At 40.4% G+C, this 16,020-nt stretch overlaps 1 protein-coding gene across 8 annotated transcripts in view; it reads left to right on the top strand.

Moving 5' to 3' along the window:
* The window catches only part of FRMD3 (FERM domain containing 3), a 416,465-nt gene that overhangs the window by 297,505 nt on the left and 102,940 nt on the right, over positions 1 to 16,020 (top strand). For all 8 annotated transcript variants that reach the window (XR_010148706.1, XR_010148705.1, XM_016961023.3 and 5 more), the window contains one exon: positions 12,074 to 12,152. Coding sequence is in view for 6 of the 8 variants with exons in the window: in XM_016961023.3 (XP_016816512.1) it covers positions 12,074 to 12,152 (79 nt within the window). In the remaining 2 variants the exon portion in view is untranslated. The remainder of the gene's footprint in view (positions 1 to 12,073; positions 12,153 to 16,020) is intronic.

Raw genomic sequence — 16,020 nt, 5'->3', positions numbered from 1 at the left:
CTTCACATGGTGCCTCCCTATGTTTCTCTGTGCCCTGTGTCAAAGTCTCACTCTCCTTTCTCTTATAAAGATATCAGTCAATGGATTTAGGGACCACCCTAACCTAATATGAATGCATTGTAATTAATTAATCAATTACATCTACAAAGACCCTATTTCCAAATAGGGTTCCATTCTGAGGTTCTAGGTGGACATGGGTTTTTTAGATCTCCTGTACTCTCAGCATTTTTCTTTAGCCTCTTTCTTTAGCTTACTACCTCTAGCCCCCTTTGTGTATGTTGTTCTTTTTTGCCGACCTTGGTCACATGCTTTTGACAGTAAAGCTTTGCACAATTCATTTCTTCCAATCCCTGTTGTGGCTGTAACCCTGCCTCCAGAGCGAGGGGCAGCCTATGCTGTCATCCTCATTCGTATAACCTACTTGTCTAATCATAATCTCCAGCACTGGGTTTGGAAAATTTCTTCACCTGTTCCATGGCTTTGTATAAAACGTTATGCATGTTATTGATTCATAATAAATGCTTTCTGACTAGGATTAAAATGCTCTTTTTACAGCACAGGTGGAAGTTCAAATGCTGTTTTTTTTACAAAAAAAAGCAAAACATACAACTGAACACAGCTCATTACATAAATCAAAAAGTACAAAGTCCCCAAGTACTATGGTTTAGTTTTGGATGCCTTTGTTCTTCCCAGTTTTCTTCTTCCAAAGCTTCTTTCCAAGAAGAGCAACTATGATTTTTCTTTCAGCCATGGAGTGTCCCCAGCATTGGACTCCTGTTTGCTTACCTTGTTCTAGAGACAGCTCATTAGGTTGGGCCAGGTATCTGTTATTCTACCAAGTTCAACTGTTCATCAAAATTTTTATATTTGATCCTTCTCCCAGAAAGTTAATGCAATTTGAGCCTATAAATGGTTTCCATGTTGTGCTCTTTCTTTGTTTCCCAATATGGAAGGAGAGGACAGTAACAATAGTAATGACAAAAACCCTTAATTTTATAGCATGCAGTTCTAAATGATGTGCACACTTGACAAGCCATAGATTTCTAATTTTTAACTTCATGCTTATGCAATGGTTGGTGGCAACACTGACATCATTTTGATTGGGTGCAGTAGTGTGTGCAGGGGTTTCAGGGAGTACCTAGCACTCCTCATGGGAAGCGAGGTAGTGTGACAGGGGTAGTGGAGGAAGCAGAAGGAATAGGAGCCTCTCCTGGGGGAAGTCCTTATATCTCTGGGGCAGTACTTTCAGGGGTTTTCTTCTTCCTTCAGGAATGCCCGCATTCTTTCTTAGGGGCCCACACGACTCAAAACTACACATGTTGGCAGCATGAGTGTCTGAATGATAACCATGATGGGCAGGAGGTTCCATGCTTGGTATGTGAGTACTAGAGGTGGTTCAAGTGTGGGCCAAGTGGGTAGGAAGGCTATGTTCATGTCTCCCTTTGGTGGGAGAGCCTTTTTAATGCCTGATTTTTGGATGCAACTTTATAGTATCAAATCTCAATACCAAGTTATGTAAGTAGTTGAATTTTTCTGTTACAGTTGTTATTTCTACATATTGATTTACACCTATCAACATGACTCCAACGGTCTGGCTAGTTATACAACATCAGCAGCAAACAGGTTCCTGGGTCTCTTGCCTTTGGTTTCATGTGTTCTTGCTAACCTTTTGGCTAAAATGTTTAGGTCATCGTACCCCCGGCTCAGGCAGCAAAGCTGTCCTTTAGATGCCAGGGCTGCCAAATATCTCTTCGTATACACACCTGTCTCATGCCCACTTCTTCCTCACTCCTCCCTGAGAGATGACAGTGCCCCCTCACTCTTTCAACCCAGGTAAAAGGCAAGGTAACATTGAAGGACTTGACTTTAACCATGTTGGTTTCTTCCCTGCACTTTAGAGTAACAATAACTCCTATGCATTCAGTCCACAGGTCTCAGCAGGCTGCGAAGTGCTTTGCAGTCATGAACTCATGTCATCCTCATTGTGGTCTCTACAACGGGTCGCAGGCCACACCTAGTCACCACCTATGTTCATATGGCCTTTGGTCTAGGAATAGGTTTCACATTTTTAAATGGTTGAAAAAAACCAAAAGATATATAAGATTTTTGTGGCATACAAAAATGATACAAATTCAAACTTCAGTGTTTTATTGGAGCACAGCTATACACACTTGTTTATGTATTGGTGGTGGCTGCTTCTCTACTACAACAACTGGGTGGAGTCGTTGAGACAGAAAACTCGAGCCTTCCAAAGTTGAAAATATTTATTCTCTAGCCCTTTACAGAGAAAGTTTGATGCCCTACTCTCTGTGGTTGGTTCCATTATTATTCTCGTTTTACAGATGAGGAAATGGAGGCAGGGAGTTTTAAGTTTGGACGCAGCAATTTGTTCAAATGACAAACTTGAGGTTAGAAGTATGGGACCCCAAAGTCTCTTTTCAAGCTTCTCCTGAGCAGGCATAGGCAGGAAGAGAATTCAGAGACTAAGGATTTGTGAGGCAACCACTCAGCATTCCAATCTCCCCTAAGAGAGTTCTCTGAGTGACTCTAGTCAGTGCCTACGTGTGTGGGTGGGCATGCCTGTGTGTGATAAAAGCATAGGAGGGAACTGTAACGAGAGGAAGATGAATTAAACATGATTTTAAAAACCTGTCTCTGCTTTGGAAGCTGGGGAAACACAGTGATTATCATTTCAGTAAGAGTGGGGGAAGGATCATCACTGTTGCTGATGATGCTGATAGTAACAGTTGTTGTTTAATGATTATAATCATTTCCATGTAGAAGAGAGCAGTCATGAATGCAGCCTGCACTCTCTGTGGCTGGCTTATTTACACATATTTCTAGAGTCACAGTTGGAGAATGAGTGAGCAATGTTCTCCCCTTTAGGTGCTCAAGCGTCATTTTGCATATGTGCAGAGGTAGTTTGTGCTTTCGAACCATATCATTATTGAATGCAGCACAGTTGAATCCATTAGCATCACTGTGCGTGGCATGTGCACAACAGGAATATAGGCAACAGTGACCAAGCTGAGAATAAAATCAAGAACTCAATCCCTTTCACAATAGCTACAAATAAATAAATAAATAAATAAATAAATAAATAAATACTTAAGAATATACCTAACCAAGGAGGTGAAAGACCTCTACAAGGGAAACTACAAAACACTGCTGAAAGAAATCATAGACAACACAAACAAACGGAAACACATCCCATGCTCGTGGATGGATGGAATCAATATTGTGAAAATGACCATACTGCCGAAGGCAATTTACAAATTCAGTGTAATTCCCGTCAAAATACCACCATCATTCTTCACATAACTAGAAAAAACAATTCTAAAAACCATATGGAACCAAAAAAGAGCCCACATAGACAAAGCAAGACTATGCAAAAAGAAAAAATTTGGAGGCATCACATTACCCGACTTCAAACTATATACTATAAGGTCATAGTCACCAAACAGCATGGTACTGGTATAAAAATAGGCACATAGACCAATGGAACAGAATAGAAAACCAAGAAATAAAGCCAAATACTTACAGCCAACTGATCAACAAAGCAAACAAAAACGTAAAGTGGGGAAAGGACACCCTGTTCAACAAATGGTTCTGGGATAATTGGCAAGCCACATATAGAAGAATGAAACTGGATCCTCATCTCTCACCTTATACAAAAATCAACTCAAGATGGATCAAAGACTTAAATCTAAGACCTGAAACCATTAAGATTCTAGAAGGTAGCATTGGATAACATTGGATAAACCCTTCTAGACATTGGGTTAGGCAAAGACTCCATGACCAAAAACCCAAAAGCAAGTGCAACAAAAACAAACATAAATATATGGGACTTAGTTAAGCTGAAAAACTCCTGCACAAAAAATAAATAATCAGCAGAGTTAACAGACAACCCACAGAGTGGGAGGCAATCTTCACAATCTATACATTTGACAAAGGACTAATATCTAGAATCTACAAAGAACTCCAACAAATCAGCAAGAAAAAAACAAGCAATCCCATCAAAAAGTGGGCTAAGGACATGAATAGACCATTCTCAAAAGAAGAGATACAAATGGGCAACAAACATGTGAGAAAATGCTCAACATCACTAATGATCAGAGAAATGCAAATAAAAACCACAATGTGATACGTTACTACTGCAAGAATGGCCATAATTAAAAATAAAAAAATAATAAATGTTGGCATGGGTGTGGTGAAAAGGGAACACTTTTACACTATTGGTGGGGTTGTAAACTAGTACAACCACTATGGAAAACAGTGTGGATATTCCTTAAAGTACTAAAAGTAGATCTACCATTTGATCCAGCAATTTCACTACTGGGTATCCAGTACCCAGAGAAAAAGAAGTCATTATACGAAAGAGATACTTGCACACGCATGTTTATAGCAGCACAATTTGCAATTGCAAAAATATGGAACCAGCCCAAATGCCCATCAGTCAATGAGTGGATAAAGAAAATGTTATATATATATATATATATATATATATATATTCCATGTATGTTATATATATACATAATATATATAATGTAATATATATATTCCATGTATGTTATATATATACATAATATATATAATGTAATATATATATTCCATGTATGTTATATATATACATAATATATATAATGTAATATATATATTACCATGATATATATATATATATATATATATATATATATACACACATACACACACACATACACCATGGAATACTACTCAGCCATAAAAAGGAATGAATTAATGGCATTTGCAGGAATTGAAGACTCTAATTGAGTATTTCAGGAATGGAAAACCAAACATCGCATGTTATCACTCATATGTGGGAGCTAAGCTATGAGCTAAGCTACAAGGCATATAAATGATATGACGGACTTTGGGGACTCGGGACAAAGGGTTGGGGGTGGTGAGGGATAACAGACTACACATTGGGTACAGTATATACCACTTGGGTGATGGGTGCACCCAAATCCCAGAAATCACCACTAAAGAACTTATTCATGTAACCAACACCACCTGTTTTCCCAAAAACCTATCGAAATAAAAAAAATTGTTAAAAAGGAAATTGGGGAGATTTTTCCTAGCTGTAAATCAGAATGTATATGAGAAACATTGTGAGTTTGTATGTATAGTCCTGAAATTACGCTTCTGATTTCCCCATGATTCTTTATGATGACTGGAGGAAAACGTTTGGTTTTAAGAAAAAAAAAAGCTGCTGGCCGGGCGCGGTGGCTCACGCCTGTGATCCCAGCACTTTGGGAGGCCGAGGTGGGCGGATCACGAAGTCAGGAGATCGAGACCATCCTGGCTAACACGGTGAAACCCCGTCTCTACTAAAAATACAAAAAAATTAGCCAGAAGTGGTGGCGGGTGCCTGTAGTCCCAGCTACTTGGGAGGCGGAAGCAGGAGAATGGCGTGAACCCGGGAGGCGGAGCTTGCAGTGAGCCGAGATCGCGCCACTGCACTCCAGCCTGGGCGACAGAGCAAGACTCTGTCAAAAAAAAAAAAAAAAAAAAAAAAAAAAAAAATGCTGCTGAGTGATGCTTCTCTCTCAAAAAATCCTATCTGATCTTTAAAAGATTTGACTGAGGTTGTTGGTCAGAAATAGAAAGAAAGTCCCTTTTTCCCTTTCACCCAGGATCCTGCTCAATTTAATCGTTTCCTATCAACTCCATTTCTGGGCAATGGCTCAATGTGGAGATGAGAAATTCTGTCTCTGTTTTATAAACAGCTGTACCTCTCTCCATGTTCTCAGTGTTATCAAATCAGCAAAATGATGCTGCCCTGGGATTTGCTGACACAAAAGGGGCCACTGAGCTGCCCCGAGGAGACACTTGGCTCCCCAGCCCTTGTCTGGCAGGTATCAGTTGGCTGTGAGAGAGGAGCCCTGCTGTTCTCAGTGCAATTACAAGCTCTTGGCATTTCAAAGTGGATTTCACTTTTTCCCCCTTCTCTGCTACTCTGGTGGTATGCTCTGTTTTTAGCACTTACATGGCTGAGTTAATGCTTTTCAGCTGTTGAGTTGAATTCAATTCAGTCTTCCCCATCCCCTCCCTCCTATTCCCACCTCCCATTTTCCTTCTCTTCTTCTGGTAGGAGTGTTTATCTCAACAAAACACAATCTCACATTTAGATAATGCCCTGTGTACACGTTCCAGGAGCCATTTGGATCCACCCAAACACATCTGGAAGGTAGACATGATGGCTGGCACTGGCACTGTGACCTCTGCAGAGCAGGAAAGAGAAATTAGGTGGCTTTCTCAAGATCACTGTTGGGACATCCTCTTCAAAACTCAGGGGCTCATCCTCTGGGGGATTTGGGGTTTTCACCACCCTGTGTACCCCTGTCAAGGGTGCTGAAGCCTGAGCACCACATTAGACAGGGCCAGGATGTCTTCTCCCATGGGGTGACCATGCTGCCCAGTCTAGTAAAGATGCACAGTGGCTGTTCATGATGATACCGTTGGGAGAGGGCTCCAATACAGGCTGTGGGTTTGCGCAGATAGCTCCTTCATCAGACATTTCCTCTACTGATTCTGCACCAAATGTTTGGCACAGAGAAGGATCTTTCTTTACGTCATTCCCCTTTCCCTGTAATTTAAGAATAAGAACACATGGAAGCTGGATTGCGTAGACACTTAGCAGCTTGGAGAAGGGGTTAGTCATCGCTGCACAAGGGGATTCAGGACCTTGGACTTGTCCCAGGGAGTAAGTGGGGGCTTCCATGTTGCATCTGAGAAGGCTCCTTTTCCAGCAGTCATACAGCTGGTGTGGGTGCACCACAGTGCTCAAATGCTGGACTTCTGACCCCAAACCATTGCCACCACACTTGGGGTTAAAGATGACCCCCAACCTCCTTGTTCAATGACTTACAATTTTAAATGATTTGATTTTTGAGTGTTTTATTTTTTTTCAAGGTAGTAAAAAGAATTGCACGTACTTCATGGGTTTGATTGGAGTGGGGATGGGAAAAGGGAGCAGAGGTGGCAGTCTTCTCTCATCTGTTACATCTTCTTGGCTTTATTCTTTCCCATAGCACATATGACCTTCTACTGTCCTGGTATTTCACATATTTATTTTGATTTTTATACCTGTTTATCCCTACTGAATGTGTCCTCCATGAAGACAGAATTTCTTTTTAACTTTTATTTTAGATTCAGGGTTTACATGCACAGGTTTATTAGCTGGATATTTTTCATGATGCTGAGGTTTGGGGTATGAATGATCCTGTTACCCAGGTACTAAGCATAGTACCCAATAGTTAGTTTTTCAACACTTGCCCCCTTTACTTTCGTCTTCTAGTAGTCCCCAGCGTCTGTTGTTCCCATCTTTATGTCCATGAGTACCCAATGTTTCGCTCCCACTTCTAAGTGAGAACATGCAGTGTTTGTTTTTCTGCTCCTGTGTTAATTTGCCTAGGATAATGGCTTCCAGCTACATTCATGTTGCTGCAAAGGATGTGATTTTGTTCTTTTTTATGGCTGCATAGTATTCCATGGTGTATACGTACCACATTTTCTTTATTCAGTCCACCATTGATGGGCACTTAGGTTGATTCCATAAGACAGAATTTTTGGCCAGGCACAGTGGCTCACACCTGCAATCCCAGCACTTTGGGAGGCCAAGGCAGGTGGATCACCTGAGGTCAGGAGTTCGAGACCAGCCTGGCCAACATGGTGAAACCCTGTCTCTACTAAAAATACAAAAAATTAGCCGGGCATTGTGGTGGGTACCTGTATTCTCAGCTACTTGGGAGGCTGAGCCAGGAGAATTGCTTAAACCCAAGAGGCGGAGGTTGCAGTGAGCTGAGATCACGCCATTTCACTCTCAGACTGGGCAACAAGAGCCAAACTCTGTCTCAAGAAAAAAAAAAAAGACAAAATTTCTGTCTGTTCACAGCTGCTAACATTTGTGCAATGAATGTACAACATCTAAAACTGTGTCTGTTACCTATAACAATAGATAATTGCTGATTGAACTAATCAATCCTGCCTCTAGAAGTAGCTATCGTAACCAACTCCAGAGTCCCTGAATTTTATTCCAGATATTGAGTGGGAAGAACAGAAGCTGAGAAAAGAGGCTTTCAAAATGTAAATCGCAGGAATTGCTGTAGTGATCCAGATGACAAACTTTTCTAGATCTGTATTTTGATTCTGTCAGAGGGACCAAGGAATGAATGTGATGGCAGGGCCTCAGTGTTCCTCTAGACATCTGCCTCAGAGCCTGGGGTTTATCATTCACAAATTCATTTATCCACACACTCAGAAAATCAACCTTTTATCAATAATCAGCTCTGGGGATAAAAAGCTGAACAAGACATATTATTCTATACCCTCATGCATCTTGTCATCCATAACTAGATCAGAATTTTGGGGGAAATTATTTATCTTTTCAGCTTGTTCCAGCCCTGTGAAGGAACATTCTTTAGCAGTACTACTTTATAAAATAATAATATAATTTTTGCATCTATTAATAGAACCTTAAGTAAGTTTCTTAAAGAAAAAGTGCCCCCCCCCACCCCACTGCAGTGGCCTCGTCAGGCCTGGATGAAGACATTGACCTTCTCATCAGTTCAGGTCTCTGGCACTACTCCTGGATCACTGTGACAGAACTGAGTGGTTCTTCCAACTTACAGGGAAACTCTTCTTTTATTGGTGACATGGGGTCAATGATGTTGGCTAGATATGAGAGAAAAACACAGTAGGGCATATATGATGGTAGAAAAAAAAATAGAAAATGTTAAACTTGAAAAGTGCCTCCTCTTGTTTTTCCTGCCGCCAGCTCTCATCCCTTCTCTGCCAAGGGGTTCAATAGGGAGCCTATCTTGAGCACCTTGTATTGATTTCTTCTGTGATCATATCCCAGCAAATGGAGGGAGATGTCAGGAACATAGTGGCTTGTTCTGTGTGACTCAGCAACAGCAGATATGAAAAGAATTAAGACTGTGGGCCTATTGTAAACTCAGGGTAAATCAACACTGAGAGGAGACCATTGACAGGAGACGACAATTATGTCCAGAATGAAGCTGGCAATCCTAGGGCCCCTGGCTTGAGGAAGCATAGAGCAGACAAGAATCTGCTTAGGGTGGAGGGGCCGGCTGGTGAAGGCCACTCAGAACTGCTTCAAATGAAGAGGACCAGGATGTTTATTTTAGGGAAGACTCTGAAGGCCCACAAGTGTCATCTTCAGATGATGGAAGGACTCTTCATGTACGTGGGAGAAGCACTAGACCTTCCTGGAGCCTCAGAGCTTGAAGTGAGGAGAACTGGGTGGGAAGGCTTCCTACACTCAGACATAGTCAAGGAGAGCACTGGGGAGCAGTTGTGGGCCTCATTGCCTGATCCTTTGGAACAAGTGTGAGTCACTATTTGTATCTGAGGAGCTCCGATGCTTATTGAAGCCAACTTACGACACTAAGAAGTTAATGCTTCAGGAAGGAGAGAAAGGACAGCTCTCGTTTGGGGCCATTTTCTGTGATCTTCCTTTTTATAAATTGCTGATAGTCAGGGGACTTAATTTTTCTGCTCTCTTTAAAACATTTTCCCATACCTATTGATCCAACAATTCAACTTTTGAGAGTCTATATTATAGAAATAAAAATACAAGCATATAGCGATCTGTGCACAAGGATGGATATGGTTTGATGTAGAATAGTTTGAATTGCAAAAGTGTGAAAACAACCTAAATGACAATTAAAAGGGAATAATTGAGTACACTCTGGTGTATTCATAATATGAACTATTCTGTAGTTATTATAGACATTAAGTGAGATCTCTATCTACTATCCTGGAGGGATGGGCAGGATATAGCGTTAAGTGAGGAAAGTGAGAGAAACATGTACAGTATTATCTTATTTTGTTAGAATAAATTAAAAATCTCTCCACATATATAATATAATCATGTTGGCATATATTTGTGTGAGGATGGCAAAAGGAGGGGAAGAATGTAGATGAAAGTTGTTAATATGGGTTGGAGAATTTGGGGTGTAATGAAGTTGGATAGGAACGAACCAGAGACAGATAGGGCAGGATTAGAGACAAAGTGAATAATGAAGCAGGATGGCATGTCTATCTATCTATCTATCTATCTATCTATCTATCTATCTATCTATCTATCATGTATCTATCAATCATCTATCTACCTATCTCTATCTATCTCTATTAAAGATGGTACTTTAAACAAACTTAAAAGAAAGCTGGGAAATGTTTAAAGATAAATTATTTTGTATTAGAACTGAATTTCTAGATATCATTAAAGATGAATGATGTATTTTTCTAAGCTTTTTCTTTGCTATGTAGAAGGTATCTATTTTCTCCTAGTGCTTCAGGAAAAAAGAGGTTCTTTTCTTAAATCTTGGGAACATAGGATCAGGTTAGGAGCACTCATCTCAGTTAAGAATTTTGCTAGTTGTTGGTAGGGAAGTAGGGCGTTGAATGAAAAGAGTTCTAGTGTGTGTGTGTGTGTGTGTGTGTGTGTGTGTGTGTGTATGATCAGTTTTTCTCTGCTGAGATCATCAGCAAGATGCTGCTCTTTTTTTTGTAATTTAGATGCTATCAAATCCTTTTTAATAATTGTTTTTCATATTAAATTATTCTTATTATACATTCATATTCAAGAACCCTGTGGCTCTTCTTATGTAAAGGATTCGTCTACATCTGGAGTAGTCCAGACAGTGTAGAATTGGATGGCAGTTTAACCCCTGCGTATCTTGAAATATGAATTTGGGTAAAATAGGATGTTGTTTCATATTCACATTTGGATGTAGACTGAGAACTGATCCCAAGTAGCTTTACTGATACAGAAGCAAATGAGTGGTATGTCCAATCCATGGAAATAGTAATGCTAACTATTTTATTTCCTTGATTTAAGATGTTCATTTTATATGTTAACTGAAATCTGAATGCATCTCACTACACTGGTATGCATTTATCAGTGTAATATTACAAGTCGGTAGTGATCTTATAATGGAAGATCTTGGAAGTCCTGTAGAATCCCCATTAGTTGGGTGAGTTCTGGATATTTGAGGCAAATCAGAACACTCCAGAATCATGAACCTCAACCAGAATTGCAGCCTACATAGGATTTTCCCTTCAGGGAAACCAGAAAGTTATAAAATTGTTTTCTTTTCTTTTTTTTCTTTTTCTTCTTTCTTTTTCTTTCTTTTTTTTTTTTTTTTTTTTTTTTTGAGATGGAGTTTCACTCTTATTGCCCAGGCTGGAGTGCAATGGTGCAATGTCAGCTCACTGCAACCTCCGCCTCCTGGGTTCAAGCAATTCTTCTGCCTCAGCCTCCTGAGTAGTTGGGATTACAGGCATGTGCCACCACACCCAGCTAATTTTTTTTTTTTTTTTTTGTATTTTTAGTAGAGATGGGGTTTCTCCATGTTGGTCAGGCTGGTCTGACCTCAGGTGATCTGCCTGCCTTGGCCTCCCAAAGTGCTGGGATTACAGGCGTAAGCCACCACGACCAGCCGGCCAACAGTGTTTATTTTCATACAGGTGACTGCCTTTATAGATAGATAATACTAAAAATCTGCAAAGTAGGATCTCTGCATGGCTGACTCCATCTTTTAAACCTTAATTTTAATTCAGAGGCACCATCATTTTGGGAAAACTAGTCATGTGCAGTGACATTTTTTTTTTCCACCTCACAGGCTAAAAAAATCTTTTGTGAGCCCAGCAACTTGAATGGTGCTTATGGGCAATTTGTTTGTCACAAGGGGTGGGAAGAATCAGAAGAGAAGTGTTCTCTGGAGCTGTGTGCTGGAGAGAATGAAGGAATGAAGGCGAGATGTGATGTGGAAAAATGAGCTCACTGACTGGGTTGCTGGTATTCTACATTTGCTCTGGGAGTCCTGTCAAGCATTTTCTTTGAGTTTTGTTGTTGCTGTCGCTTTGTTTTCTTGGGCATCATATCTGCTTCTTCCAAAACAATCACCCCCTCCTGGCCCCCACTCCCCAGGCTAGTCTGTCAGGCTGCACGGCTGCCTTTCCCGTGTGTGTTTGAGGCCATGGTCTTTTGCTGCTTTTCTCATGCCTTTTCTTTATGATGTTTCAGCTCATCCACCATACACCATGTGCTTTAGAGTGAAATTCTACCCACATGAACCCTTGAAGATTAAAGAAGAGCTCACAAGGTATTTTTTGTTTGTTTGTATGTTTAACGTGCGCCTTTAACCAGCCAGAATCTCTTTGGTCTTGCAGGCTAGATGGGCCTCCTGTCTAGAGCTGACCGTCTCAGTGTTGCAAGCTTGGAATTCAGCGTTTTTGCTTGGAATGCTTCTCTTACACTGAATTGTTTTGGGATTTTTTAAAAAAACAATTGTCATTGAGAGTGTAATTAACTGCAGAAAAAAGCACTGGCTATGATGGGGGAGGTGTTCTCTGAAAACATCTGACAGTGGGGTGCTAAAAATAAACAGGAGGCGTCTGTCTTAGAGACATGGGCAAATTCATACCCAGTACAGTCCCTAATCTATCTTTTGGATCTCAGCTTTTCTGGGAGGGAAAAGATCGCCTGGCAGAATGCATTGTCTGTCATCCTGCCTTCCGCTTGCGGAATGACCGACTGGGAGGCAGGCTTCCCTCCACTCAGACTCTTCTCAGCCCAACTCTCCGAATTTTTGAGTCCTTGGACCTCCTCCCTTCTCACCTCCCTCTGTTGGGGCTACAGCTTCAGCGTACCTTCTGGGGGTTTGGCTTCCTTGAATAACCTGGGCACATGTTGTGAGCAGGATTCTAGGAGGATGGGAGAGAGCGCTGCTGTGCGCTTTGCTCTAGATGAGGCTCTGGCTTGGTGACCACAAAAATCACTTGCTATAATCATCTCTCAAAATAAGCTGCTTAGGTACAGATAGATGCAACAGAAAAGCAAGTGTAATCTGCTCTGATCATTGGCAGGGGGAGGTTTTGGGTTCTTGGATATTTTGCTTCCTTGTTATTATCCAGGGTCTCTGGTAAGCTTGACCATTAGTGGCATGGAGGTGACTTTGGGAGGGAGCAGATGGTTCTGCTCTCTATTATTAATTTCCTCACAGTCATTTAGTAAGGTTTGTGCTGGGCATGGGAGATGGGGAGAGAGGGTGTGTGTGTGTGGAAACGAGGGTAATAGATAATGGACGTTATAAGCAGTGGTTGGGATTTTGCAATCTGGCCTGGTTTTTTCTTTTCATTGAGGTAAAATTCACATGACATAAATGTATCTCACCACTTTACAGTGTATAATGCAGTGGCATTCAGTACATTCACAGTGTTGGACAACCCTCCCCACCATCTAGTTCTAGAAGTTTTCATCACCCTCAAAAGAAACCATGTACCCCATAGAAGTCACTCCCTATTCTCCACCCTAGTCCCCATCCAAGCCCCTGGCAACCACTAATCTACTTTTGGTTTCTATGGATTTACCCATTCTGGACATCTCATGTAAATGGAATGGTATAGTATGTAGCCTTGGTCTGATTTTGGATTGAAAATTTTAATTATTTATTTGATAAATTTGTTCTCACTTGCTGTTACTACCCAGGGGGCAGTGACTGAATTAGCTGCCAAAAAGAGAGAGAGAGAGAAGAGAGAGAGAGAGGAGAGAGCGAGCAAGCTGTTTTTCCTGCCCTCAGGGTGCTAACAGTGTAATCAGGAAGATCACATCAAATCCTAATGCCTCACTTTTGTCATTTGTTCTCTTTATAATTTTGTCTGGAGGATAAAAATTGAGTATGTGTCACAATATAAATTAAGGATGGACATTTTGTTGTTGAAAAAAGTCCTATTTGAAAGTAAAAGAGTACAGCATTTCAGTTAATAACCCTAGTTTCTCGCCCCTCTCAGTTGTATTTGCTAACATTTTCCTTCCTTTGACTAAATAGCTCAGGTATGAATAGTGGAATATTGTGACCCTTTCAGTTTCCAAAGGCAATTAAGATGTTCCACTGCCCTTATACAAGTAGAAATGGACTTTTCTTAGTCAACACAGTCCTTAGAATTCTAAACGAATTGAGAAACTGTGGAATGCCCCAGGTACTTATGGTTTGAATTCTTATCTTGAAGATATTTAGTTTTTCTTGTATGATAAATTGTTATTTTATTATAAGATTAATCTAAAGTTTGAGAAGAATTTAATATGTGAGAAGTTAAGATCATATTCATGACCATGCTTAAGAGTAAAGAAATGTTAAGAAAAAGGCAAATTTAAAAACACAAAATAATAAAAATAACCACAAAAATGATATTTGAAATCATTTTTTATCCTTTATCTCTCCATTTAAGCAATCATCTTACAATCGTTTAGATTTCTGGGGCTTTTGTAAATGCTCTATACAATTGAATGTTACCAAAAGAATGTTGATTTTAATTTTTTTTAGAAGAACCATCTTCCAATCCATGTAGAGATGCAATTTTATTAATGGCAGCACAATAATTTATGACTCAGACCCTCATGGGTTTTTGTTGCTTAATCTTTTTATGCAGGAATGACACTAAAGGGAGATGCATTATTTTTTGGTAGCTATTATATAAAAAAAATGAGCATCCTTAATGTGAAACCATTTACAAGACTCAGTGGATTATGTTGAATCCACAGTAATTCTTGATTATCTCCTGAGATCACTGATATGGGCACAGCCCCAAACTCTGACGTGAAAGCTGCTTTTCTTTTCTCAGGAAGCTCTTGCCAAATTGATTTCTGAGTTATGGGATTAGAACCCAAGCCTCTCATTTATCAATAAATAGTTATTTGAAACTATTTTTCATGGCCAAACTCATCAAAAAGTAGAAAGAAATGCTTTTATGTTTGATGCATACATTGAATATACAGAAAAGAAACTTCATGGTATTTGGCCTGGTAGTTTACAGTCCTTAAAAAGGGCTAAGATTTAATCATTTAAAGCATTTGTGTGACCTTGCTATTCTGAATAGTCTAGGGCCGGTCCTCAAAGTGAGGTCCCTGGGCCAGCAGTGTCAGCATCCCCTGGGAACTTGTTATAAATGCAGATTCTTGGTGTCTGTCCAAGACCTACTGAATCAGAAACCTCCGGGAGTTGGGTCCAGCAATCTATTTTCATAAGCCCTCCAGGTAATTCTGAAGCATGCCAAATTTTAAGAACCACCACTCTAAGACAATTTGGATTTTCAAAATAGTTTATTTTGACAGATATTGAAGTATACAGTTTAGTATGTGCACAGATTTGTGCCACTAACACCATGATCTGATTCCAAAACATTTTTCTCACCCCAGTAGGAAATTTTGCACCCAAGTGGTCATCCAGTATTCTCTTTTCTCCCAAGTTCCTGGCAACCACTTATCTGTTTTCTGTCTCTATAGATTTGTCCATTCTGGTTGTTTCATATAAATCAAAGCATGCGATGTGTAGCCTTTTGGGTCTGGCGTCTTTTCACTTAGCATAATGCTTTCAAAGTTCATCCCTGTTGTAGCATCTTCAGCATTTCATTTTTGTTATGGTTGGATGATATTCCAGTGTATGGAAATACCACGTTTCTTTTATGTATTCGTCAGCTGGGGGACATTTGGCTTGTTTGCACTTTTTTTTTTTTTGAGATGGAGTCTTGCTCTGTCGCTCAGGCTGGAGTGCAGTGGTGTGATCTCTGCATATTGCAGCTTCTGCCTCCTGGGTTCAAGCAATTTTCCTGCCTCAACCTCCTAAGTAGCTAGGATTACAGGCACGAGCCAGCATGCCTGGCTAATTTTTGTATTTTTAGTAGAGACTGGGTTTTGCCATGTTGGCCAGGCTGTTCTGGAACTCCTGACCTCAGGCTATCCGCCTGCCTCGGCCTCCCAAACGCTGGGAGTACAGACGTGAGCCTCTGTGCCCTGCCCTGTTTTCACTTTCTAGCTATAATGAATAGTGTTATTATGAACATTCACGTACAAGTTTTGGTGAGGGCCTAGATTCTGATTTCATTGGGTCTGGGGTAGGATCCAGAAGCCCACTTGTTTAGAACCTTATTACTCAAAGTGTGGCTGATGGAGCTGCACCACAGCATCCCCTGGAA

The sequence above is a fragment of the Pan troglodytes genome, chromosome 11 (assembly GCF_028858775.2).
Source record: "Pan troglodytes isolate AG18354 chromosome 11, NHGRI_mPanTro3-v2.0_pri, whole genome shotgun sequence".
Lineage (NCBI taxonomy): Eukaryota > Metazoa > Chordata > Mammalia > Primates > Hominidae > Pan > Pan troglodytes.
This window is presented reverse-complemented; position numbering and strand designations above follow the sequence as displayed.